Here is a 21,712-nt window from a genome sequence, read left to right on the forward strand (position 1 = left end):
AGTGCTAGTGGATGTCCAGTTTCTACAGGTAAGATGTAGTCATAATTCTCAGAAGTTAGTGAAAACCCCAGTTGATTGGGCCAACTAAGTTGCTTCCTGTATACAATGAGTTCACTTTTTAAACATTCCAGTTCTTAGAACACTGCATAGCTCAAGGTTTGGGGGTTTTGGTTTTGGTTTTAATTCTGGAATGATTGATCCCATGCTCCACAATAATGAGTCTCCAAAACTGTTTTTAAAAATTTTTTTTTCCACATGCAAAATGAAATACTGTACAGAAATTTTATGAGAATTAAGTGAAACTGTGCCTGGGTAAGTGCCCACTCTTTAAGAGCAATCATTTCTCATTTGGCTTCAAAGGCCCAGAATCTCCTGTCACACTGCTCTTCCACGTGCTTTGTTGGATCACTATTTCCAAGCATTTATTAAATCAAGGTCATCTTTACCTTGGGAATGTATCTGCCCTATCTTGTTTTCCTCCATTCCACAATTTCACTTGTGGTCTATACCCCCATAATCCCTAAAGGTCCATCACCAGCCCAGAGCTGCATGAGGTTTAAAATTATCTAACAGCACTCTGCATATATCTATTAAATTCAGCTATCTTTTTAAAAAAAATTATGTGTATATATGTGCACATGAATACATGTGCCTGTGAAGGCTAGAGGCATCAGATTCCCCTGGAGCTGGAGTTACAGGTAGTTTGAGTTCTGACATGGGTAATGGGAACTGAACTCAGATCCTCTATAAGAGCAATGCACACTCTTACTGCTAAGTCATCTCCTCAGCCCCTACTTAACTATCTTAAGCATCTATAATAATTCATTCAAAGCAAAATTCATCTTCTTGTCTTGAATCAGCCTACTCCCTTTCCCAATTAGACTGTATAGTCTGGAACAACAGGCACCATGTTGGGGCATTGGCTATACTCTTGGAACCTAAGAAAAATGCCCAGCACGCTGGATTTAAATACCTAAAAGACTGCATGGACTCTTGTGTGAATAGGATGATGCTCTGGGAGAATATAGCAAAGGCCACAGGTGTCTTCTCTACCATGGACTATTCTGGGAGAAACTACCCTGTGTGATTCTGGGATCATAGCTGGGCCTAAAGCTCTGGTCTCTGTTACACACACAGTTTTATTTCAATGGTCATAGACAACATGATTTAAGACACTTATCAACTATATAAAAGCAATCAGGTTTTATTTGAGTTTACAGGGTTTGGAGGCTATTTTTGGTTTTCTTGGGCAGGGCGGGGGGGCGTCGGCCATAGCTCAGACTGGCTTAGAACTCATGGCAAGCCACCTGCCTCAACCCCTCAAATTCTGGGACTACAGGCATGAGACACCACACCCAGCTTCAACAGTTTAAGTTTGTGAAGATGTAGACAAACATAGCTGTCCTTATATATGTGTAGATATCCATTCTTTTTCTTTTTCTTTTTTTTTTTTTTTGAGACAGGGTCTCCCTGTAGCCTCAGCTGGTCTGGAACTCACTATGTAGATCAGGCTGGCCTTGAACTCAGAGATCTGCCTGCCTCTGCCTCCTGAGTGCTGGGATTAAAGGCATGCACCACCACTCCCAGTGGTATCTTTTCTTTTAACATGTAATTTTCATCTTCGAAATGACTTCTCAAAAAATATTCAGTCCTAGGCCTCTTGCTACCAGCAGGTTCCATGGGAATACAGGAAAGGAGGCAGGGAAGCTCCCCATGGGAAATGTAGTTTCACTTTAAAAACCAGGCTGGAAGGATTGCCTGTGAAGTTCTTAGTGTCCTTACTTCTCTTTGCTTAGTCATCCAGAGTGAAGTCAAAGGGTTCAAAGTCTTTGCGGAAGTGGCGAGCTAGGGTCTCCTCCTCTTCCTTACTGATCTGACACTGCCTCCAGTCAGCCTTTTCAGGAATATTGAGAATGGCTTCACTGGCTAGTACTTCCCTGCAGAAAGAGTATAGAGAAGTGAAAATGGGGAGCATGCACTCAAACCCTACCCTTTCCTTTGCTCCTCTCTAGCCACTGCTTTCAATATCATCTAAAGCAACATATAGATTTCTGACTGCACATACTGCTCTCCTGTCCTGAGTGACATCTCTGTCATCCTATCCATAGAAATCATACCATATTAAGTGACCTCTTCCACCCCATTTACTTGTCCTTTCCTGGAACAACTTGGAACCACAATCTTAGTACTTAGGAAGGAGCACCACATACAAGACAGAGGACAGGCCCTGGTATTAGAAAAATCAGAGTGAATTCCATTCCTAGCTCTGCTATTTGCCGTCTATGACTTGTATATTACTCCATCTTTAAGCTTGATTCCTCACTTATGAAATGCAAGTAAGGATTTGGTAAAGAACAGAGGTAATACTATCAGAGCACCTTCCTGTATGTGACTATATCCTGCCTTAAAGTGATTCCTGTTGGACCAAGAGTTGGCTGAGGGCATGTGCAGAGTCATCTGTCATATCCACTCTGACTTAAAACTCCCCTGTCTGTCCTTCCAGGGGTCTCTCATCTGTACAGATACACTAAGAGAAGCTCAATGTGAAGAAAACTTATTTTGGCTCTCAGAAATAAAGAATACGTATTGATACATACCCAACAATGTCTATTTGTTTGCATTTTTATTTTTACTTATTTTGATGTATTAGAAATAATTATTTGGTTCAACTATGACAGTAAAATAAATAAGGAAGTTGGAAATCTATTACATTAGTCCTCTAAAAGTCAAAGGACCTAAGTTCAAATTTTAACTTGCCAGGAAAACCTTGAGCTTGTTTCTTCATATATTCCTATTAAATATAAAATGTATCAACTATACCTTAGTATTTTGAAAAAATGTTGAAAATATAATTATCATGATGATCATAAAACCACTTGGTAGGCTTTACATGCCTGTGTGTGTTGGCAATCTCATGCCTATGTCCTCAATATATATGAGATGTATATCTACATCTGTTGTAAAGGCAACAACAAAAAATAAAGTCAGATGTTTGAAGCATATAACATGCTTTTTTTTAAAAAAAATTGTCTTATTTTATGTGTATGGGTGTTATGCCTGCATGTATGGAAGTACACCTCTGTCGTGCAATGCCCTCAGAGGACAGAAGCGGGTATAGGATACCCTGGAACTGGAGATAAGGACGGTTGTTAGCCACCATGTGGGTGCTGGGATTTGAACTTGGATCTTCAAGAGCAGTCAGTGCTCTTAATCACTGAGCCATCTCTCCAGCCCCACATATAACATTCTTATTCTCATTTATCAATTATCTTGTTGAAAATGTAAACAACTATATTTGATGGACTTATCAATGGGGCACTCTCTTAGAGGCTTTCCAAATTGTCTAAGAATAGTTCAGGGCTCATTTAAAGCATAGTTCTAACCACTGAAGGAGAGGGTAAACACCTGCAAATCAGAGACCACAATCAGATAACCCACTATGTACATTTTCTACTTCCTGTCACACTGTTGCAACTTCCTGTCTTTAATCTTTGACTAACTTATGGTCCTTGTATGGTCTTGCAGTCATATTCTGTCTTATATAAGAGGCAGAAGAGAAGCCTCATCCAGGCTTTTAGAATACTACAGAATAATGAGGTTGAAGACCTTTCATCTTGGGTTTCACCAGACTATGGTTTGAACCTACCACTGTGTAACCATGGCATGCTACTTAACCCATAAGCCACACTACTAGCCAGATTTGACTATTGAAATTTAAGTTCTAATTATATAAAATTAAAAATTCAGTTTTTCAGTCCCATTTTCTTATTATATTTGTGTATGTCTGGGGGTTACATGCATGCCATGGCACCTGTGTGGTCAGACAATAATTTGTGGGGGTCAGTTCTCTCCTTCTACCATGTGGGTCCCAGGGATCAAACTCAAGTCATCAAGTTTGGTAGCAAGCACCCTTACCTACACAGGCATCTCATCAACCCCTCAGTTCCATTTTCAAGTGTCCAACAGCTGTATGCAACCAGTGATTATTATAGTAATGCAGATTTATAAAGCATTTTCATCTGTGTACACAATTCTTTTGGGCACTGCTCTAGAGCATAATTCTCCACATTGACAGTGTATACCAAATAGAGCTGTGAAAGTTAAATGAAGCAATGCATATAAAGTTTTTGGCACAGTGTCTGGCCCAGCATATGCTCAACAGTAGTACTTTACTTCTGGCAGGAATGCCCTCACCCCAGTCTTTCAACCCTTTCATGAAGCTGTACATTAAGTAAAAATGAGCCCTAAAGTATAATGATCCTCAAAATTAAGTCATATACTGTTCAAGCTCTGCATCACATGGCTATAACCATGATCTGCCCTAAAACTATAAGCGTCTTAGGCACAGACTATATTCTATTTGGCTTTTTATTGACTGTCAAAGAAACCCTTCACCATTTTTTTTTTTTTTTTTTTGGTCTTTTTGAGACAGGGTCTCCCTGTAACCCCAGCTGTCCTGGAACTCACTATGTAGACTAGGCTGGCCTTGAACTCACAGAGATCCACCTGCCTCTGCCTCCCAAGTGCTCCCATCACCTTTTAAATAGTACAACTAGTGAAAATATATTGAATAGAATGAAAAAATACAAACCTTCCAAATTGCAAAGGGAAATTCTTTTTAATTCTGTGGAAGAGCTTTTCTCCTGTGTCAAGTTCAACATAAAAATACGCTGTCCCTGGCTGCACAATCTAAAGAAACAGAATTAGATGAGGATACGCAACAGAACTTTGAAACTTAAAGCCCTAGGTCATTTTTGTAAACTCTAATTTAGCAAAAATTCACTCTAGAAGTATAAGAAAAAAGATATGTGAGATGGTATAGATTCCAAACTGCTTGACAGGACTAGAGGTTTAAAGTCCAATCTTCTCCCAGTGGGACCCATCCTATTATGTTCCTACCTTAGTGTCTAATTTCTTTTTTTTCCTCTTATTTTTGTGTATGTGTGTGTGTTCCTGTGAATGTGTTTACACATGCATGTGTATCCATGTGTGTGAAGGCCAGAACAATGTTGGATGTCCTCAATTGCTCTCCACCTTATGTTTTGAGATAGGGTCTCTCACTGAACCTAGAGGTCTCTGGTTTGACTAGACCAGCTGGCCCAAGAGTCCCAGGAATCCTCCCATCTCTACCTCCTCAGCACTGAAATACATGGGTGCTAGAGATCAAACTCAAGTCTCCACTGAGCCATCTCCCAGGCCCTAAGATATGTCTAATTTCTTATTCTTCCCAGGGAAGCACTAAGACTTTGTGGTAAAAATGCCTTCTTCTCTAACCAGCATCTTATATTCTAGAACTAAACCATCTACTGTTTAGAATTTTTGGAATGGCTTGACAGTGCCTCAGTCTCAACATGTCAAAAACCAGTTTTTGGTAGGTGGATCCCCGTGAGTTCAAGGCCAGCCTGGTCTACATAGCAAGTTCAGGCCAGTCAGAGCTACACAGTGAAACCCTGTCTCAAAAAACAAAAGACCCACAGATTTTGACTCCTCCCTGAACATCACGACCTCCTTCTGTTTCACCTGCTTGATGTCTGAGTGCTCTGGAATTTCCAACAGCTCTATCTGCTGCTCCTGTGCCTGGGAAATGAAGGCATCTTTAATGTCATCTGTAGCACAGCAGCTGAGTGGAACAGGAATGACCTGGGTGGGGTTGGGGGGAATAGGAGAAAGTCTTTGTACTGGTCCTAAAGAGGTTATGCCTTTACAGTCTCTGAGAAAGAGCAAATCCATCACAGGGGTAAAGAAACACCCCTCAGCAGAAAGTCTCCTCAGGACAATCAGCTTCCATCAGCCTGTCTATAGGACTTAAACTTATGAGATAGCCTTCCACATATGGGAGCCAATCTGAGGACAAGCTCAAGAGAAACCACTTCGTCTTTAAGCCTCTGCCAGCTCCTACATAATGTATGTGGCAGAATCAGGCTCATTTGAAAACTTAACAAATGCACCAGAAAGAAGCTACCACAACAATAAACAAATCACCCATAATCATAGAATTTCCAAGCTACTAGCCCCATGCTAGCTAGAAGACTACTTCCTACTTTTAAACCTTCATTCATGCTGGGCTTCCATGCAAAATACTCCCGTCTTCCCTATCACAGCCCATGTCTTCATCTGCCTTGGAAACTTTCTCAACTATTCACTCATTTTCTAAACAAAGCACACACCATCCTGCCATTCGCTTATCACCACTAAGTCGTTCCCTATGGAATCACTGGATTAACAGAATACACCCTTTGTCTTTTACATGAACATTATTTAATATCATTATGAAGATCATTAAATACTTTAAATATCAAATCAAAACTAAATGTGTAAGTCAGTAACTGTTCAAACATTTATTTATCAATCTCAAGTCCCCACAGCGCCTTCCATGTTTCTGGGCAGAAAAACACCCACCTGAAGCTGGAGGTGATGGCTCCTATAATTTCTTTCAAATAGAACACAGCGTTTCCCTCGACTCTTAAAGAAGCGTTTCAGGGTGGCCTTATACTTCTCGACCTCTTCCACCACCTCTGCTGAAAGCTCCACAACTGATTGGTAGTGTCCAATGGGCAGGATAAGGACATGGTCCCCAGATAAGCCTCCTTTGGCCAAGGCAAGATAGCACTGCAGAAGAATCAGAGTCAAGACAGCAAGACTATACATGTGTGTGTGTATGACTTTTCCTAGAGAAAAACCTCTACACACAGGATGCGCTGACGGTACACGAGGATTTTCTTTCTGAGACAAGGTCTTTCTGTGTTGCCCAGGCCAGGCTCAAACTCACAATCCTCCTGCTTTAGCATCCTAAAGGCTAAGATTACAGGCCTATACCATTGTGCCCAACCCAAGATGTTCTTAACAGAAATTCTTATATATTAAGATTTGATTAAAGGTTAGAATAGCAACTTCATTAAGCATGTTCTGAAAAATGAGATCAGGTATACCAAATTTCCACACAACTATCAAATGAACTGGAAGCACACAAGGCGGCTTGTGGCTTCAAACGCCAAAGCTGAAAGAGACCAGAACAATGACCATTTGGTGCATCCTTCCTTGGATCCAAAACTGAGAATAATTTTTGGTTACTGTGCTGGATAGCTTTAGTGTCAACTTGACACACCTGGGTTGAGGGAGCCTCAACTGGGGAATTGACTCCATTGGACTGGCCTGTGGCCATGTCTGAGGGGCATCTTCTTGATTGTTGAGTGATGTGGGAGGGCCCAGCCCACTGTGGGTAGTGCCACCCCTGGGCAGGTGGGCCTGTGTTGGATAAGAGAGCAAGCTGAGCAGGGGCCAGGGGAGCAAACCAGTAAGCAGCATTCCTCCATGGCCTGTGCTCCAGTTTCTGCTTCCAGGTTCTTACCCTGAGTTCCTACCTTGGGCTCCCTGATGAACTGCAACCTGGGAGTTGTAAGCTAAATAAACCCTTTCCTCCCCAAGTTGGTAGTGGTCAGAGTGTTTTGTCACAGCAATGAAGAACAAACCAGGACAGTTACTATCACTCTCTTCAACCACAGAAAGATACCATTCTTGTTTCAAAATGAGCACTTACTTCCTCCTAGTAACATCCAATCCAACATCTCTACCCCTAAGTACACCTCTGGGTTCACAAAAAAGCTGGAGCAAAATTAGCTTTGAGTTCTTATAGCTGTAAGGTGCTGACTAAATCATACAAAGTGAAAAGAAGCCATACAGCTTAATTTAGGGGAAGAAGAAACTTCAAGCTCAGATATATCCAGAGGCAAAAAACTATGGTTTTCAACAATGACTGTCAATCTTTAATAGCAACTAAAAATACTGTCAAAACCAAGGTGCTGGAGGGATGGCTCAGTCATTAGGAACACTTGCTGTTCTTACAGAGGACCTGAGTTCAGTTCTTAGCATCCATGCCTGGCAGTTAACAACTGCCTGTACTCCAGCTCCAGGAGATCCAATGTCTTCTTCTGGCCTCATCAGGCACACATGTGCACACACATACATATAAAAGAAAATAAAATAAATCTTAAAACCAGAAACATGGGGGCTAGAGATGTGGCTCAGTGGTTAAGAGCACTGGCTATTCTTGCAGAGGACCAGGGCTGGGTTTCCAGGACCCACATGATGACTGACAACTATCTATAATTCCAGGTCCAGGGGATCCGATACCCTCTTCTCATCTCCATGGCATTGCATGCACATGGTACATTTACATACATGCAGGTAAAACTCATAAAATAAAAATAAATCTTAAACAAAATTAAAGAAAAACATAAGCTAAGAAAGATGGCATATGCCTATAATCCCAGCACTTGGGAGGTAGAAAGTTAGTCTAACCACAGCTACATAACAAGTTCAAGGCCAGGCTGGGCTATGAGATCCTGTCTCAAAAACCACAAAAACAAACCAAAATCATCAAAGCCCACAGGAACGTACAAATGGACTTTTTTTTTTTAAGGAAGACACTTTGAGTGAGCAAAGGGCCAGTGAGCATCAATACAGGCTTACGAGTACTTATAAGAACTAATTTAAAGTATACGTTTAGTGTGGTGGGTCCAAAGCTACGGCTGAATGATAAAAGTCTAGTGACAGACTCCTTAATACAAACAAAAAAGTATACTCATCCTTGATTTATGTGGCAGAAAACTAAACATATTCACAAAATTAATTTTCCAGGTGACAAAAGTTCATCAAAACCTTATAGGAGGGACTGGATGACTCAGGAGTTAAGAGCACTGATTGCTCTTACAGAGGATCTGAGTTCAGTTCCCAGCACCCACACAGCAGCTAACTAACTGTCTATAACTCTAGTTCCAGGGGATCCAAATGCCCTCTTCTGACCTCTGCAGACACTACACAACATGAGTGCACTTACATACATGCAGGCAATACACTCATACACATTAAATAAATAATAATAAATTTCAAAAAAAACCCCAAAAAAACTCTGGAGCAGGGCATAGTGATACAAACCTGTAATTCCCAGCTATTCAGGAGGCTCTCATAGGGGCACCTCATCCCTCCAAAACAAAATACACCCTCCTCAAATCCTTGGAGGTATTCTTTTAATTTCTTTAAACATTTTCTTTTTAGGCAGGGCATAGTGGTACATGCCTTTAGTCTCAGCAGAAGATGGTAGATCTCTGTGAGTTCTAGGCCAGCTGGAGCTGCAAGGAGACCCTGTCTCAAAAAGACAAAAACAAAAAACAAAAAAAAACACTACCACCACCAAAACACTTTATTTTTAATTATGTGTGTATATGTGGGGGGGGGGGTGCAGGAGGACATGGCCACAATGTAGGTGCCCACAGAGGCCAAAGGTGCTGGATTCCTCTGGAACTGGAGTTACAGATGGCTGGAAGCTGCCTGATATGGATGCTAGGAACAAAACTTGGGTCCTCTGCAAGAACAGTGTGTGTTCTTAACCCCTGAGCCATCTCTCCAGCCCCAAAGTTTTAATTTTTATAATTCCCACTTAAAAAAATTTTTTTGTTGTTATTTTTATGTGTATGAATGTATTACCTGCATTTTATGTGTATGACTGTAAGTGTACCCAGTGCCATGCAATGCCCGAGGAGGTCAGAAGAAGGCACTGGATTCCCTGGAACTGGAGTTACAGACGGTTGTTAGCCACCATCTGGGTACACTTTTTATTGCATTTGTTTTAAAAGGTTACTCTAGAAGCTTGAGCTGTCTAGCCTTTTCTTCATGTCATAGGTCACTGCCATAAACACCAGCTCTTCTATTCTGATCTACATCCTTTAGATACTAAAGTCTAGACTAAGTAGCTGCTCCTACCTCTAATGCAATACTTCAAGTTCTTGTGAATGGTTTCCCACTTTCCCAATCTGTTCTTGTCCTTTCAAACGCTAACCTGTCCTATACTTGATATATCTAAAATGTATAAATAGTACCTACATGAATGTTTCTCCCTTAAATAAGACACATGGACTTTGCTTAGTTTTTCTGGACTCAGCAGGCTTTCTCCCTTTTTACCAATTTGTAGCTATGCCATCAGCAAACTTTATATAAGGTGGCTAACAATCATCTGTAACTCCAGTTCTAGGGGATCCAATGCCCTCTTCTGGCCTCCACAGGCACTACACCACACAGGTGCACCTACATACATGCAGGGATGGAAATGTTTTAAAACTATTATGCATAATTCAGTAAACTCACTATAAATTCATGAACTATATACTTAAAAATGGGTGAACTTGCCAGGCGTGGTGGTGCATGCCTTTAATTCCAGCACTTGGGAGGCAGAGGCAGGCAGATCTTTGTGAGTTTGAGGCCAGCCTGGTCTACATAGTGAGTTCTAGGACAGCTGGGGCCACAAGGATACCCAGTCTCAAAAAAGGGTAAACTTACTATGTAGCTCATTAGCAAACTTAGTAAAGTTGGTATAAACCAAATAATAGGTATTTCCTTCTCTGCCATGCATCTATGGACGTAACTCACATGTGTGCCAATGTTGACCACCAAATGCTTTTCCACTTCAGGGCTGGCAAGGCAAAACCAACACGGTCCTGGAGGCTGAGCTTCATAAAAAAGAAAGCCAAGTTATTTATTATGGTCCAATCACAACAGAATATAATTAACCCCTATAGAATTCATCCTTGGAAATGGTGAGATGGCTCGGCAGGTTAAAGTGCTTACCAAGTAAGAACTAACTCTGAAAGTTGTCCTCTGACCTCACTTGCATGCACACCATGACATGCATGTACCCATAACAAAACAATTTTTTTCTTTTTGGTTTGAGACAGGGTCTCCCTATAGCCACAGCTGGCCTAGAAATTGCGACGTAGACCAGGCTGGCCTTGCTTTCACAGAGATCTGCCTGCCTCTACCTCCTGATTGTTGTGTTGGGACTAAAGGCATGTACCACCATAGCAGGCCTTTTTTTTCTGAGACAAGGTCTACTATGTAGCCCCAGCCAGCCTGGAACTCACTATGTAGACTGGGCTGGCTTTGAACTCCCAGAGATCTACCTGCCCCTGCCTCTACAAACCTCCCAAGTACTGGGATTAAAAGCATGCACCACTATGCCTGGCCCTAATTTTATTTTTAATTTTATGTATGGGTGTGTGACTGTGTATGGTTACGTGCAAATAAGTATAGGTGTCTGCAGAGGCCAGAAGCACCGGATTTCCCTGGAACGACAGTTACAAATGGTTGTGAGCCACCCAATGTGGGTGCTGGGAATCAAACTTGGGTTCTCTGCAATAGTATATACTCTTTTTAAAAAAGATTTATTTTTATTTCTACAACTCTTGTTTGCCTGTATGTATGTATATCTGGGGGTGTGTTTTGTGCGTGTGGGTGCATGTGCGTGTGTGTGTGTTTAGTCCTTCTGGAAGCCAGAAGAGGGTGACAGAGCTGCTATGTTGGGTGCTGGGAATAGAACCTAGGCCCTCTGCAAGAGCAGCAAGTGCTTTGAGCCATCTCTCCAGCTCCAAATAAAAAAACTATTTTTCTAAGAGAATTTATCATTACCTGATCTATATGTACACTGTAATGACACTATATATATATAGCACTGCCACAATGGGCTGGACTTGTGTTCCTCATTATGACTCTCCCACACCCTGGCACCATTTTCAACGAAACTAAACCTCTACTAGAAGAGTTCTGAATTGATAACCAAGTCACACGTGAGTCACAAATAGATCATCACATATTGACTGAAGTAACATGCAAGTGGCCACAGGCTACCACGAGCAAACACTGAACTGAGGTGTTGGGTAGCCAAATTCATCTTTGAAATGAAGGTAGAGAAAGAAGATCTCAATGAAACAGCCTGAAAGTTCTTCCCCTCAGTTTGAGTTGTATCATTTTATCAATGTACATTGGTTTCGCACTCTTTATCACGTTTTACAAAGACAAAGGAAAGGAGCTTCTTCTATAGTTCTCATAGAAGAGTCTCAAACAGCCAAGTCAGGCCATTTTTATACCGTTCTATATCCACTTGGCGCCTAATGACTCCATACAATTTTTCATTGCTGGAAAATGCTCTCTTAGCAATGCCACTTTCCAAACAAACCTCAAATAAGAGCTGCTCACAAAGGGGACCTCTGGAACCGTGGTACTTACGAGGTTTGCGTGGCTGCTTGGTGTGAGGAGGCTTGCTATCTCTGCCCGTAGATGAACGCTTCCTTCCCTGCTTTTCATTTAAATCAAAGAAGAATTGACAGGTTGATTCTTTCTGGAATGGCCAAAGGGAAAGGAGTATGTTATTCAGCTAGCCTTCAGAGAAGCAGCCAACCACTCAAACAAAATGAGCTTTCTCATCACATCACATCTAGGTTTCCTCTCAGCCCTTCCTGCCTGATATAGGGTAGAAAAATATCTTCCCAACCCTGATGCCTGGATTCTTCAGTTTCACATCTCAGCATACTTTGCCAAACTATTACCAAATTCATCTCACTGGAAAAAATAACTTAAAATGCAAGGTATAGAACAATTCTTGCCTAAACCAGAACACTATGAACTCACCTAAATTCTTTTTCTTTTCTCTACCAATGGACATGGAGTGGTCCTATGAATTCATAGGTGAAACAAATCTGATCCAAGTTTAATTAAAAGGATGAGAAGAGGGGCTGGAGAGATGGTTCAGAGGTTGAAAGCACTGGCTGTTCTTGCAGAGGGCCAGGGTTTGGTCCCAGTACCCACCCAGCTAACAACCATCTAGAATTCCAGTTCCAAGGGATTTGATGCCCTCTTCTGGCCTCCATGGGCATACTGCAAGACATAGGTGCACTTAAATACATATAGACAAAACACTCATACACTGTAAAATAAAAATAAATCTTAACGCTGGGTGTGGTAGTGTGTGCCTTTAATCCCAGGACTCAGGTGTCAGAGACAGGCGGATCTCTGTGAGTGCAAGGCCAGCCTTCTCTAAATATGAGTTACAAGCTAGCTGGGGCTACACAGAGACCTTGTCTCATAAAGACCAAAATAAATGAAAAAATAAAAATAAATCTTAAAAAAAAAAAAAAAAAAAAAAAAAAAGATGAGAGTCAGGAGCAAAAGGTAAAAAGGGGAGGCAGAAAAGTGCTCTGAGTGGACAGAAAAGTCAGAGAAAGCAGACCATGCACCCTCGCATGAGAACTTGAAAGCCCTTGCTTTAGTGGGGGAAACCTTAATTTCTAAAAGTCTGACACTAAGAAAACCTCTTCAAAGTAAATCTTATTGCTCTATTAGAAATTATAAAATCATAAATTGCATTCCTATCAATGGATCATTGCCTAAAATGCTGAGAATAATCAACTCTGGACAAGGAAAAGCAATATATAAAACTATAACCTCGACATACCAATCAAGTAAACAAAGAAAGACAACATGAAACAATGCCCATAATACAATTTTTAAAATTAGCTTAATTACAATCTAAGACTTTCTAAATACTATTGTTGACTTGCAAAGAGGACAAAAATTTGTAAGTCTAGGTTAAACTTACCTTACATATTAAACTATAACCTCGAAAAGTATACCTAGAATGGGCAAGCTGCCTGGAAAAATCCCACTCAAAATCAGAACATACCTCAGGGGCAGGAATTTGTTTTTCTGTAGCGGCCTCCTTGCCAGATTTTCTGTAAGGATTTTCAGTAACATCTGGAGGCTGTTTTACCAGTTCTGCTGTATCCATTAGTTTCATGGGGACAATACTAAATGCATAAAGATACTTTAGAAAAAAAGAACAGAACATTAGGGAAAATGCTATTTATCCTAATGTAATAAACCTAATTTATTGTGAAGATTTCAGAGAAAGTATCTGAAATTTAGGAAAATTAAGAGCCTGCTTGAGCTCAGAAAATACACAGTGGCATAGCAAATGTCATTTTGGTGGCCTGTGCAATGGCTAATGAGGACCAACAAAGTAAATGAGCAACCAATCAAAGCCCTACCCTGGCACAGATTAGGATAAGGGACAGACAAGTCTCACTGCAGGACCCATAGGGACTTGTTTTGTAAGTCTTGCAGACAAATTACTTCTGTGGCTGAGTCTTTTGTGATAACTTCGTCAGCAGAATAACGGCACTGCTTTCCCATTTTCTTAGTGAAAACTACTATCAGACAACTCAGGTATATGCAAATTCTGGTACATGTTGATAAATTGCCTTATGGACCAGCAGCAAAGAAGAAAATAATTCGTGTTTATATATATAAAATCTCAAATGAATGGCATGAGGTTGAAAATTTTAGACATATAAATATATGTTTTACCTCAATACAATAATGGAAATAAAACTTGATACACTATCTTCCAACAAATCAGATTGTCAAAAACATTAAAAAATTGATACTACCTGGGCACGGTGGTGCACGCTTTTAATCCCAGCACTTGGGAGACAGAGGCAGGCAGATCTCTGTGAGTTCAAGGCCAGCCTGGTCTACATAGTGAGTTCCAGGTCAGCTGGGGCTACAGGGGGACCCTGTCTCAAAAAGACAAAAAAAAAAAAAAAAAAAAAAAAAAAAAAAAAAAAAAAAATTGATACTACCCAGTGAGAGTACAGAAAAGGAAAGAAGAAAAATATACACTGCTGGTAGGGGTAGAGATTAGAACAAAATTTTGAGATGAATAATACTTGTCAATTTAAAAATGCACACATCTGACTGAAGTATGAAGGGCTTTATGTTTCTGAGACTAAGTAAAAGACTGACATTCTTATGAATATTATTCTATTTGAAAAGGCAATTTAAAAAAAAAAAATCACAGGGCTGGAGAGATGGCTCAAGAGTTAAGAGCACTGGCTGCTCTTGCAGAGGACGCAGGTTCAGTTCCCAGCACCCACATGGTGGCTAATAACCATTAGTTAACTCCAGTTCCAGGGGATCCAATGCCCTCTGCTGACCTCTGCAGGGATTGCACAATATGGGTGCATTTACATAAGAGCAGGCAATACACTCATATGCCAAAATAAAAATAATTAAAAAAAAAAAATCACAAATCTAAACTTGCTAGGCATTGGGCTTAAAAGCTATCTGCTTACTTTCTCACATGACTGGTCATTCTGCTATTAGCTGTCTCAATCCACAACAGTATATTCTTTAGCCTTAGTAAAACAGAAATGTTGTCAGGGTGAAAAACACTACCCACTTTTCTGGCATATTTTTTTTCATCATCTGCACTAGCTTCCATTAACTAATAATTCAGGAAGCCATGGAAGGCTCACATATATTCTTGAGAGAATTTTATTATTTAGATAAATGAGGCTGCTGGAAGCAAGTAAGAATATCATCTGAGGGCCAACACAAAACCAACAGAGGTGGCGGGAAAGGGGAACCACCATTTTGTACCATTGAGCCCACTTCCTCGGCTTTTCTCTAAGACCTACAAAACTGACCTTTCCCTAACTTTATGAAGGAGTCAGGCTGCTGGGCTCTTACAGACAGGGAGAGCCAAAGATCCACACTAAACTGGGTAAGAGAAATGAAACACTTAAATTTTTACCTTTTTCTTTTCTGGATTTCCAACATTTGCCAGTGCTATGAAGCGGGTGGCATGCTGTGCATTTTCTTGTAGAACAACATGGTTTCTAGAACATATTTGAGAGATAACAGATCACCACCACACTTTAAAAAAAAAAGTAAAATAAAATATATTTTTAAATGGGACATCTGTATGATGCCCTTCCCCCCAAGGCTCAGAGACCATCATGGAAAAGGGGGTGGAAAGATTGTAAGGGCCAGAGGTTAGGAGGACTGACATGAAATCACATCTTCCGGCCATGACAAGACCATTGCACTCACTCATGGACTCAAAGAGGCTGTGGTTGCTTGCATAAGACCTGCACAAGATCAAGTCTGTCAGCACTGGCAAGATGATAGGGGAGGGTGCTCATTACCTCCCCACCCTTCACTAAGAAGCTATTGAAAATTGAAAGCTTCTGAGGGAGGGTCAGTTTTCTTCATGGGTGGCCCCTCATGCTCCAGTGGATGGCCACATACCAATGGGCATATGAGCAGCACAAATTGGAATCAGTGGGCTATTTAAAAAAAAAAAAGAACATGCCAGTGTGACCACCATACTTTTTTAAAAAAATATTTATTATTTTTATTTTATGTGTATGCATGTATTGCCTGCATGTAGTTAATTGCACCCATGTCGTGCAATGCCCGCGCAGGACAGAAGTTGTTGTTGGATCCCCTGGAACTGGAGTTATAGACAGTTGTTAGCTGCCATGTAGGTGCTGGGATTCAAACCCGGATGTTCTCCAAGAACAGCCAGTGTTCTTAACAACTGAGCCATCTCTCCAGCCCCCCGCCAATGCTTTTTTTTTTAAGACAGGGTCTTACTGTGTAGCCCCTGGCTGGCCTGGAACCAGCTATGTAGACCAGGCTGGCCTCAAACTCACAGAGATCCACTTGCCTTTGCTTTCTAAGTGCTGGGATTAAAGATGTGTACCACAATATACAGTCTTTTTTTTAAATTGGTTTTTTACAAAGTGATGGGTTTCATTATGGTATTTTCAGACATGAGTCATTATACTTGGTTTTTAATTCCTCCCCCTCCCCTACTACCCTCCCTGTGCCACCTGCCCTACACCCTCTGGCTGATTCCTTTCCTTCCTCCAAATACCTCCTCCTCCTCCTCCATGTCGCCCTTCTCATGGTGGTAAGATTATGGTGAAGGAGGATCCATTTCCCGCTGCTGGGGGGATATAAACTGTGCAGCCACTAGGAAGGTTTATCAAAAATGCAAAAAGAGAACTACCATATGAGCCAGCTATACCACACCTGCTCCACACCTGACGGACTATGAGTCCATATACCACAAAGACATGCACATCCACGTCTACTGCTACACTACTCACTTGGAATAGTGAAACCAGTCTAGGTGTCCAACAGATGAATGGATTTTTAAAATTTTTAAAATGGTACACATAGGCAATAGGCTTTATTCGATGAAACCATGATATTTGCAGGGAAATGGACTCAGAAAGAAAAATAAACTGGACTCAGAAAGAAAAAACACATTTTCTTGCATATGCAGAACCTAGATTTAAAACTCTGTGTGTGTGCGCATGTGCACACACACACACACACACACACACACACACACACCTGCACGCATAATGTCATGGAACTAGAAAGGGATTATAAGAGACTTTAATTGGGAGGGGTGAGGAATGGAAATAAGGTAGTAGAATATCACTTTAAATTTTACTTATTTACTATTTATTTATTTAGGCAGGTTCTCATTGTGCAGCCCTGGCCTAGAACTCACTATGTAGACTAGGCTGGCCTCAAACTCACAGAAATCTTCCAGATTTGGCCTCCCGAGTGCTGGGATTAAAGGCATGTACCACCATACCGGGTTCACTTTACTTTGCCATTGTGAAATATGTAGATTCTACAGGGCTAGGAAAAAGCAGAAGCCCTGAGTCCACCACATACAAAGAGAAGCAACCAAACACTCATTAGACTTACGTTCTGAGGTAGCAGTAGGGTACCAATCCCTAACATCACAGAGCTGTTGTAACAAAGAAATGAGATCATATCTTTGAAAAGCACCAAAACATCAACTTTTGCTTTTAAAAAAGTTGTAAACTTAGCAAAATGTTGGTGATTATTGAAGCTAGACAATGGGACAGGAGGCTCATTTGACAAGTCTCTCCTGTGCAATAAAAAATGGAAATAGTGAGAACTAAAAACAAACATGCTCTAAGTGGAAAAAATTCATCTCAAATAGTAAGAGTTCATTTTTCTAGGAAATTAAAAAAAAAAACTGATGTCATATAATGGATAGATACAGTTTTTTAGTTTTTCTATGTTTTAAAGTGCTCTATACTAACCAAAAATTATTTATAAGTACAAGAAAAACAAAAGCTAGTCAAACTTTAAAAGGAGGAAATCAATACAAGTTCTTGGTTGGCAGGGGGAAACACAGTGTCTCAGTCTACGGCCTAAGCTGGCTTTGAACTCACAGCACTCCCCCTGCCTCAGCTTCCAAGTGCTGAGAATTACAGGCATAAGCTACCACATCTAACTCAGTAGAATTTCTTCATTCTCATAATGAAATTCCAAATTCCAGGGGGCTGGAGAGTAGCTCGGTTGAGCACTGGCTATTGCAGAAAACCCAGGCTCAGTTCCCAGTACCCACTTGGTGGCTAACAACTGTCTATAACTGCAGTTTCAGGAGATCCTACACCCATTTCTGGCCTCCACAGGCATTGCATACACAGGTGCACTTGCATACATGCAGGCAAAACACACACACATAAAATAAAAATATATCAAAAAGACATTAAAAAAAAAGGAAATTCCAAATTCATTATGCTGACAGCTGAATTTTCAAGAGTACAAAGAGTACTTATTGGTTTGATCTGGTGAAAGCAGGACCTTCTGCACTATAATGATCACACAGCATTGTAACCTGAGATCCTAAACTTTTAAGGGCCCTTATAGTCTAATCCCTTAGAGAACATGAATGACTTGTGAGTCACTTGTTTCAGTGCTTGAGTACCAAAAGGAACCAAGAAATTACACGGCTAACAGTAAACAAGATGATCTGTTCATGAGAAGACCCAAGGCAAGCTCTTCAAAAATGTGAATGGATGAAATGTTACTCACCGATACGGAAGCCTTTCGTAATAGGAGTTTTCCAAAGCAGCAAAATGATACCTTGGTTTCAAGTTTGTGGCAAGACTGGAGACCAAAGCAGAGCCACATCTTTTGGTATCTACTTCTCCCTAGTAAATAGAAAGCTGGTCACCCACAAAGACCCAAGAATTAGGAAGAAATGCAAAGAAATAAGATGACATTTTTGAAACGTCACTCAAATTTGTATATGGATCAAAGGTGGGCAGCAGAACTTGCACAGTAAACTTTATACTTATAGCAGTCAGAGAAATATCAAACACATAAGGGTATCAGACTATCAAGATTAGAGAAACAAGAATGATTGGAACCCAGAGGTTATATTAGGCACTTCCTCCATATTAACTCCTAAAATTCAGATTATAAACCTTTTTTAGAAAGTTAGGTCTCTCCCTGGAGCCCACAAACTGTGCCTCTACAGTATACTTTGTAGTATACCTACAAAGTATCTGGGAGTCCATATAGTCACAGTCAATGAAGAAAATTAAATTTAAAAGCTAGCCTTCAGCACCCCTAGGATGCGTAAGCTACTCGAGGGCCTCATAAGCATATAATCATTTTGGATCAGTCAAGAAAGTGGTAGTGTATGTAAGGGTACAGTCACACGTTTGTTAAAAATCTTGCAAGTAAAATAATTTGTCATGTTAGGCTTGTTCCCAGAGCATTCCAGGCTTCTGTGAACAGCCAATCATGTGATCTTTCATCCACAACATTATTTTTTTCTATGAGAAGGTTATGAGCTGGAAATAAAGTATCAAAGTTTACCTCCCACTAAGAACCAGAGACACTTCCTTTTGTTCTGTACCTTCCTGCTTCAAGGTGTTGCTAAGGGGTAGGAAAATGGCCTTGAACTCAGCTGCAGTATCAGAAGGGTTAGTGAATTACATTGCTTTCTCCCCCATAAATAGCTTCTATGGTTATTTATAAACTTGGATCAAATCTTCCCCTCTCCTCATGTTGGCTCTTAGGGCTTCCCTCAAAATGATGGGGCTTCATTTTCCAAGTGTAGAGTAACCATGGGTTGGTAGAGTTCTGTCCCCTTCCCTTTCAACATCTCTCTGACAATGCCTGATATCTTGCTGAACTTTCTGATCAAAAGACAGTGCTGAGGTTGGAAAGGGCTGATCTACAGTGACCCCTTCTGGGATACCACTGATAATTCTGAATCCATTTGTACAGTTTTTGTCCCCAAATGCATTCTTACATTTCCCTCCCCAGGCTCAGCTGATGCTTTCTACTCTCACAACCTTTTCAAGGTCTTCCTTAGGCCACTATCTATGTAGTATTTCATTTCCCACAATAGCTACCGATCCTCAAGATTATTTATAAAAAATATTCTGGCCCTGCCATCACCTCCCTCTGCTTCCCTGGGCCTGCACGACCCGCAGGCCTCTTTCCCACCCGCAGGCCTCTCTCTGGGGTAAGTCAATTGCACCCTCCATGACTGACTCCCCCAGCCTTAGTCACCCTCCCAGCTCCCCTGCCCGTCTCTCCTCCTAGCCTGGGTCCTGTCCCATTCCTTGTCTTGGCGCCCCAGACACCCAGGGAACCACCACTGCTTCCTGATCCTTTGCATCCAGACCAAGCCAGTTCCTTCTGGGGTCCCCAGGAGCCCTCTGGGCCTGGGCCCGCTCTTACCTCCCTCTGCTTCCCTGGTCTACACAACCCACCAATGTAGGAGGAAGTGTGCCCTGAATAACCAGCACATGCGCTCTGCAAATGTGCCAGAAACATCTGGTTGAGGCAAACCTGCGTTCTGCCAAAAGACATAGAGACAGCTGATATAAAGGCCGCGATCCTCCCGGCGAAGTCCTACAGGCCTGGCTCATGGGGAAATCCAGGAGGCCTCTGTATAACAATCACCCTGGTGGGCTCATACCCAGGGAGGTCGCCCTTTGAGGGTAGGTAGTCAATGACGGGTAAGAGCTTGCTAACCAAGCCAACCTAAGACAGGCATGGTCCATAATACTGGGGACCCCCTGAGGTGGGGCCAACAATGCCAAGGCAAAGAATCTTGGCTCCCACTAGAGCTTCACAAAAAGAAAAAGGGTGGATATGTAGGAGGAAGTGCGGCCTGAACAACCTGTGCATGCACCTGCAAATGCACCAGAAACATCTGGCTGAGGCAAACCTGTGTTCTGCCAAAAGACAGAGACGGCTGACACGAAAATGGCCTGAAACAGAGAGCCAATGAGAAACAGACATGACCTATCAATGGACCAATGGGACACCAGAGGGGGAGTATAAGGGAGCCCCATATCCGCAATAAACGAGTCTGCAGCTGCTGGCACTGCCTGCTTCTCACCTGACTCTCAAAGTCTGCATCATGACTCTGTGCTGACTTTACCCCTGCCCGGAGGGCCCCAGGACACCCACAACATGCCAGCCTCTCCCCTGGGAGCCCTCGCCAGCCTCTCTCCTGGGAACCCTCAGGGCCTGGTCCTGCCCTCACCTTCCTCTGCTTCCCTGGGCTGCACACAACCTGCCAGCCTCTTTCCTGGACACCAGGGCTGACCTTTCCACTTCCTGATCCTTTGCATCCAGACCAACCCAGTTCTTCAGTACAGTCCCCAGGAGCCCTTGGGGCCTCTTCCCGCCCCATCTCCCTTTGCACGGCCACCAGCTGCCCTAGACCAGCAACTTTCTGGGGCCCTGCTCCAGGCCAGTCCAATCCCAAATTCTTAAGGCCAAAATCTTTCCTGGAGGGATTCAGACCTTAGCAGGAAGCCTGAGACCATCTGATCCTCATCTGACTTGGGCCTCTGTGGTAACTCCTGAAGACAAAAGCAATCTGGTCATCCCAATGTAAAATCAAAAGAGAGAAATGCAAGCTTAGAGGAACCAGCTTTTCATGCCCAAAAAGTAAACCACAAAGACACATAAGTTTACAAAAAGAAGTGGACCTAAACTTGAAGACTTGAGTCTCACACAAGAATTAGAAACTACAAAAGAAATTCACATGTCAAAATCACAGAGAAAAAATATTAACATGAAAAACCAAAATAACATATCCCCACCAAATATCAATACTCCTCCAGAGGAGTACAATGAGAACCCCCTAGAGAAAATGCAGGACATGGAACTCAAAAGAACAATTACAAACATGATAAAAGATTTCAGTGAATTTAAAGAACACACAAAGAAA

The 21,712-nt window shown here is 41.7% G+C and overlaps 1 protein-coding gene and 1 non-coding gene across 4 annotated transcripts in view; both read right to left on the reverse strand.

Annotated features, from left to right (window-relative positions):
- Window positions 1–1,549: 1,549 nt before the first annotated feature.
- The window catches only part of Cwf19l1 (CWF19 like cell cycle control factor 1), a 35,242-nt gene continuing 15,079 nt past the window's right edge, over window positions 1,550–21,712 (reverse strand). For all 3 annotated transcript variants that reach the window (XM_008845548.2, XM_029569605.1, XM_017801240.2), the window contains 9 exons: window positions 18,541–18,659; window positions 15,419–15,503; window positions 13,508–13,648; window positions 12,055–12,166; window positions 10,423–10,502; window positions 6,400–6,609; window positions 5,521–5,640; window positions 4,592–4,689; window positions 1,550–1,937 (listed from right to left, as the gene is read on the reverse strand). In XM_008845548.2, the coding sequence (XP_008843770.1) occupies window positions 1,793–1,937; window positions 4,592–4,689; window positions 5,521–5,640; window positions 6,400–6,609; window positions 10,423–10,502; window positions 12,055–12,166; window positions 13,508–13,648; window positions 15,419–15,503; window positions 18,541–18,659 (1,110 nt within the window). In that variant the 3' untranslated portion in view covers window positions 1,550–1,792. The remainder of the gene's footprint in view (window positions 1,938–4,591; window positions 4,690–5,520; window positions 5,641–6,399; window positions 6,610–10,422; window positions 10,503–12,054; window positions 12,167–13,507; window positions 13,649–15,418; window positions 15,504–18,540; window positions 18,660–21,712) is intronic.
- LOC115072455 lies at window positions 5,829–5,969 on the reverse strand. Its single transcript, XR_003851512.1, has one exon. It is a non-coding gene; the product is annotated as a small nucleolar RNA SNORA12 (small nucleolar RNA).

This window comes from Nannospalax galili, unplaced genomic scaffold (genome assembly GCF_000622305.1).
Source record: "Nannospalax galili isolate Female #2095 unplaced genomic scaffold, S.galili_v1.0 scaffold161, whole genome shotgun sequence".
NCBI lineage: Eukaryota > Metazoa > Chordata > Mammalia > Rodentia > Spalacidae > Nannospalax > Nannospalax galili.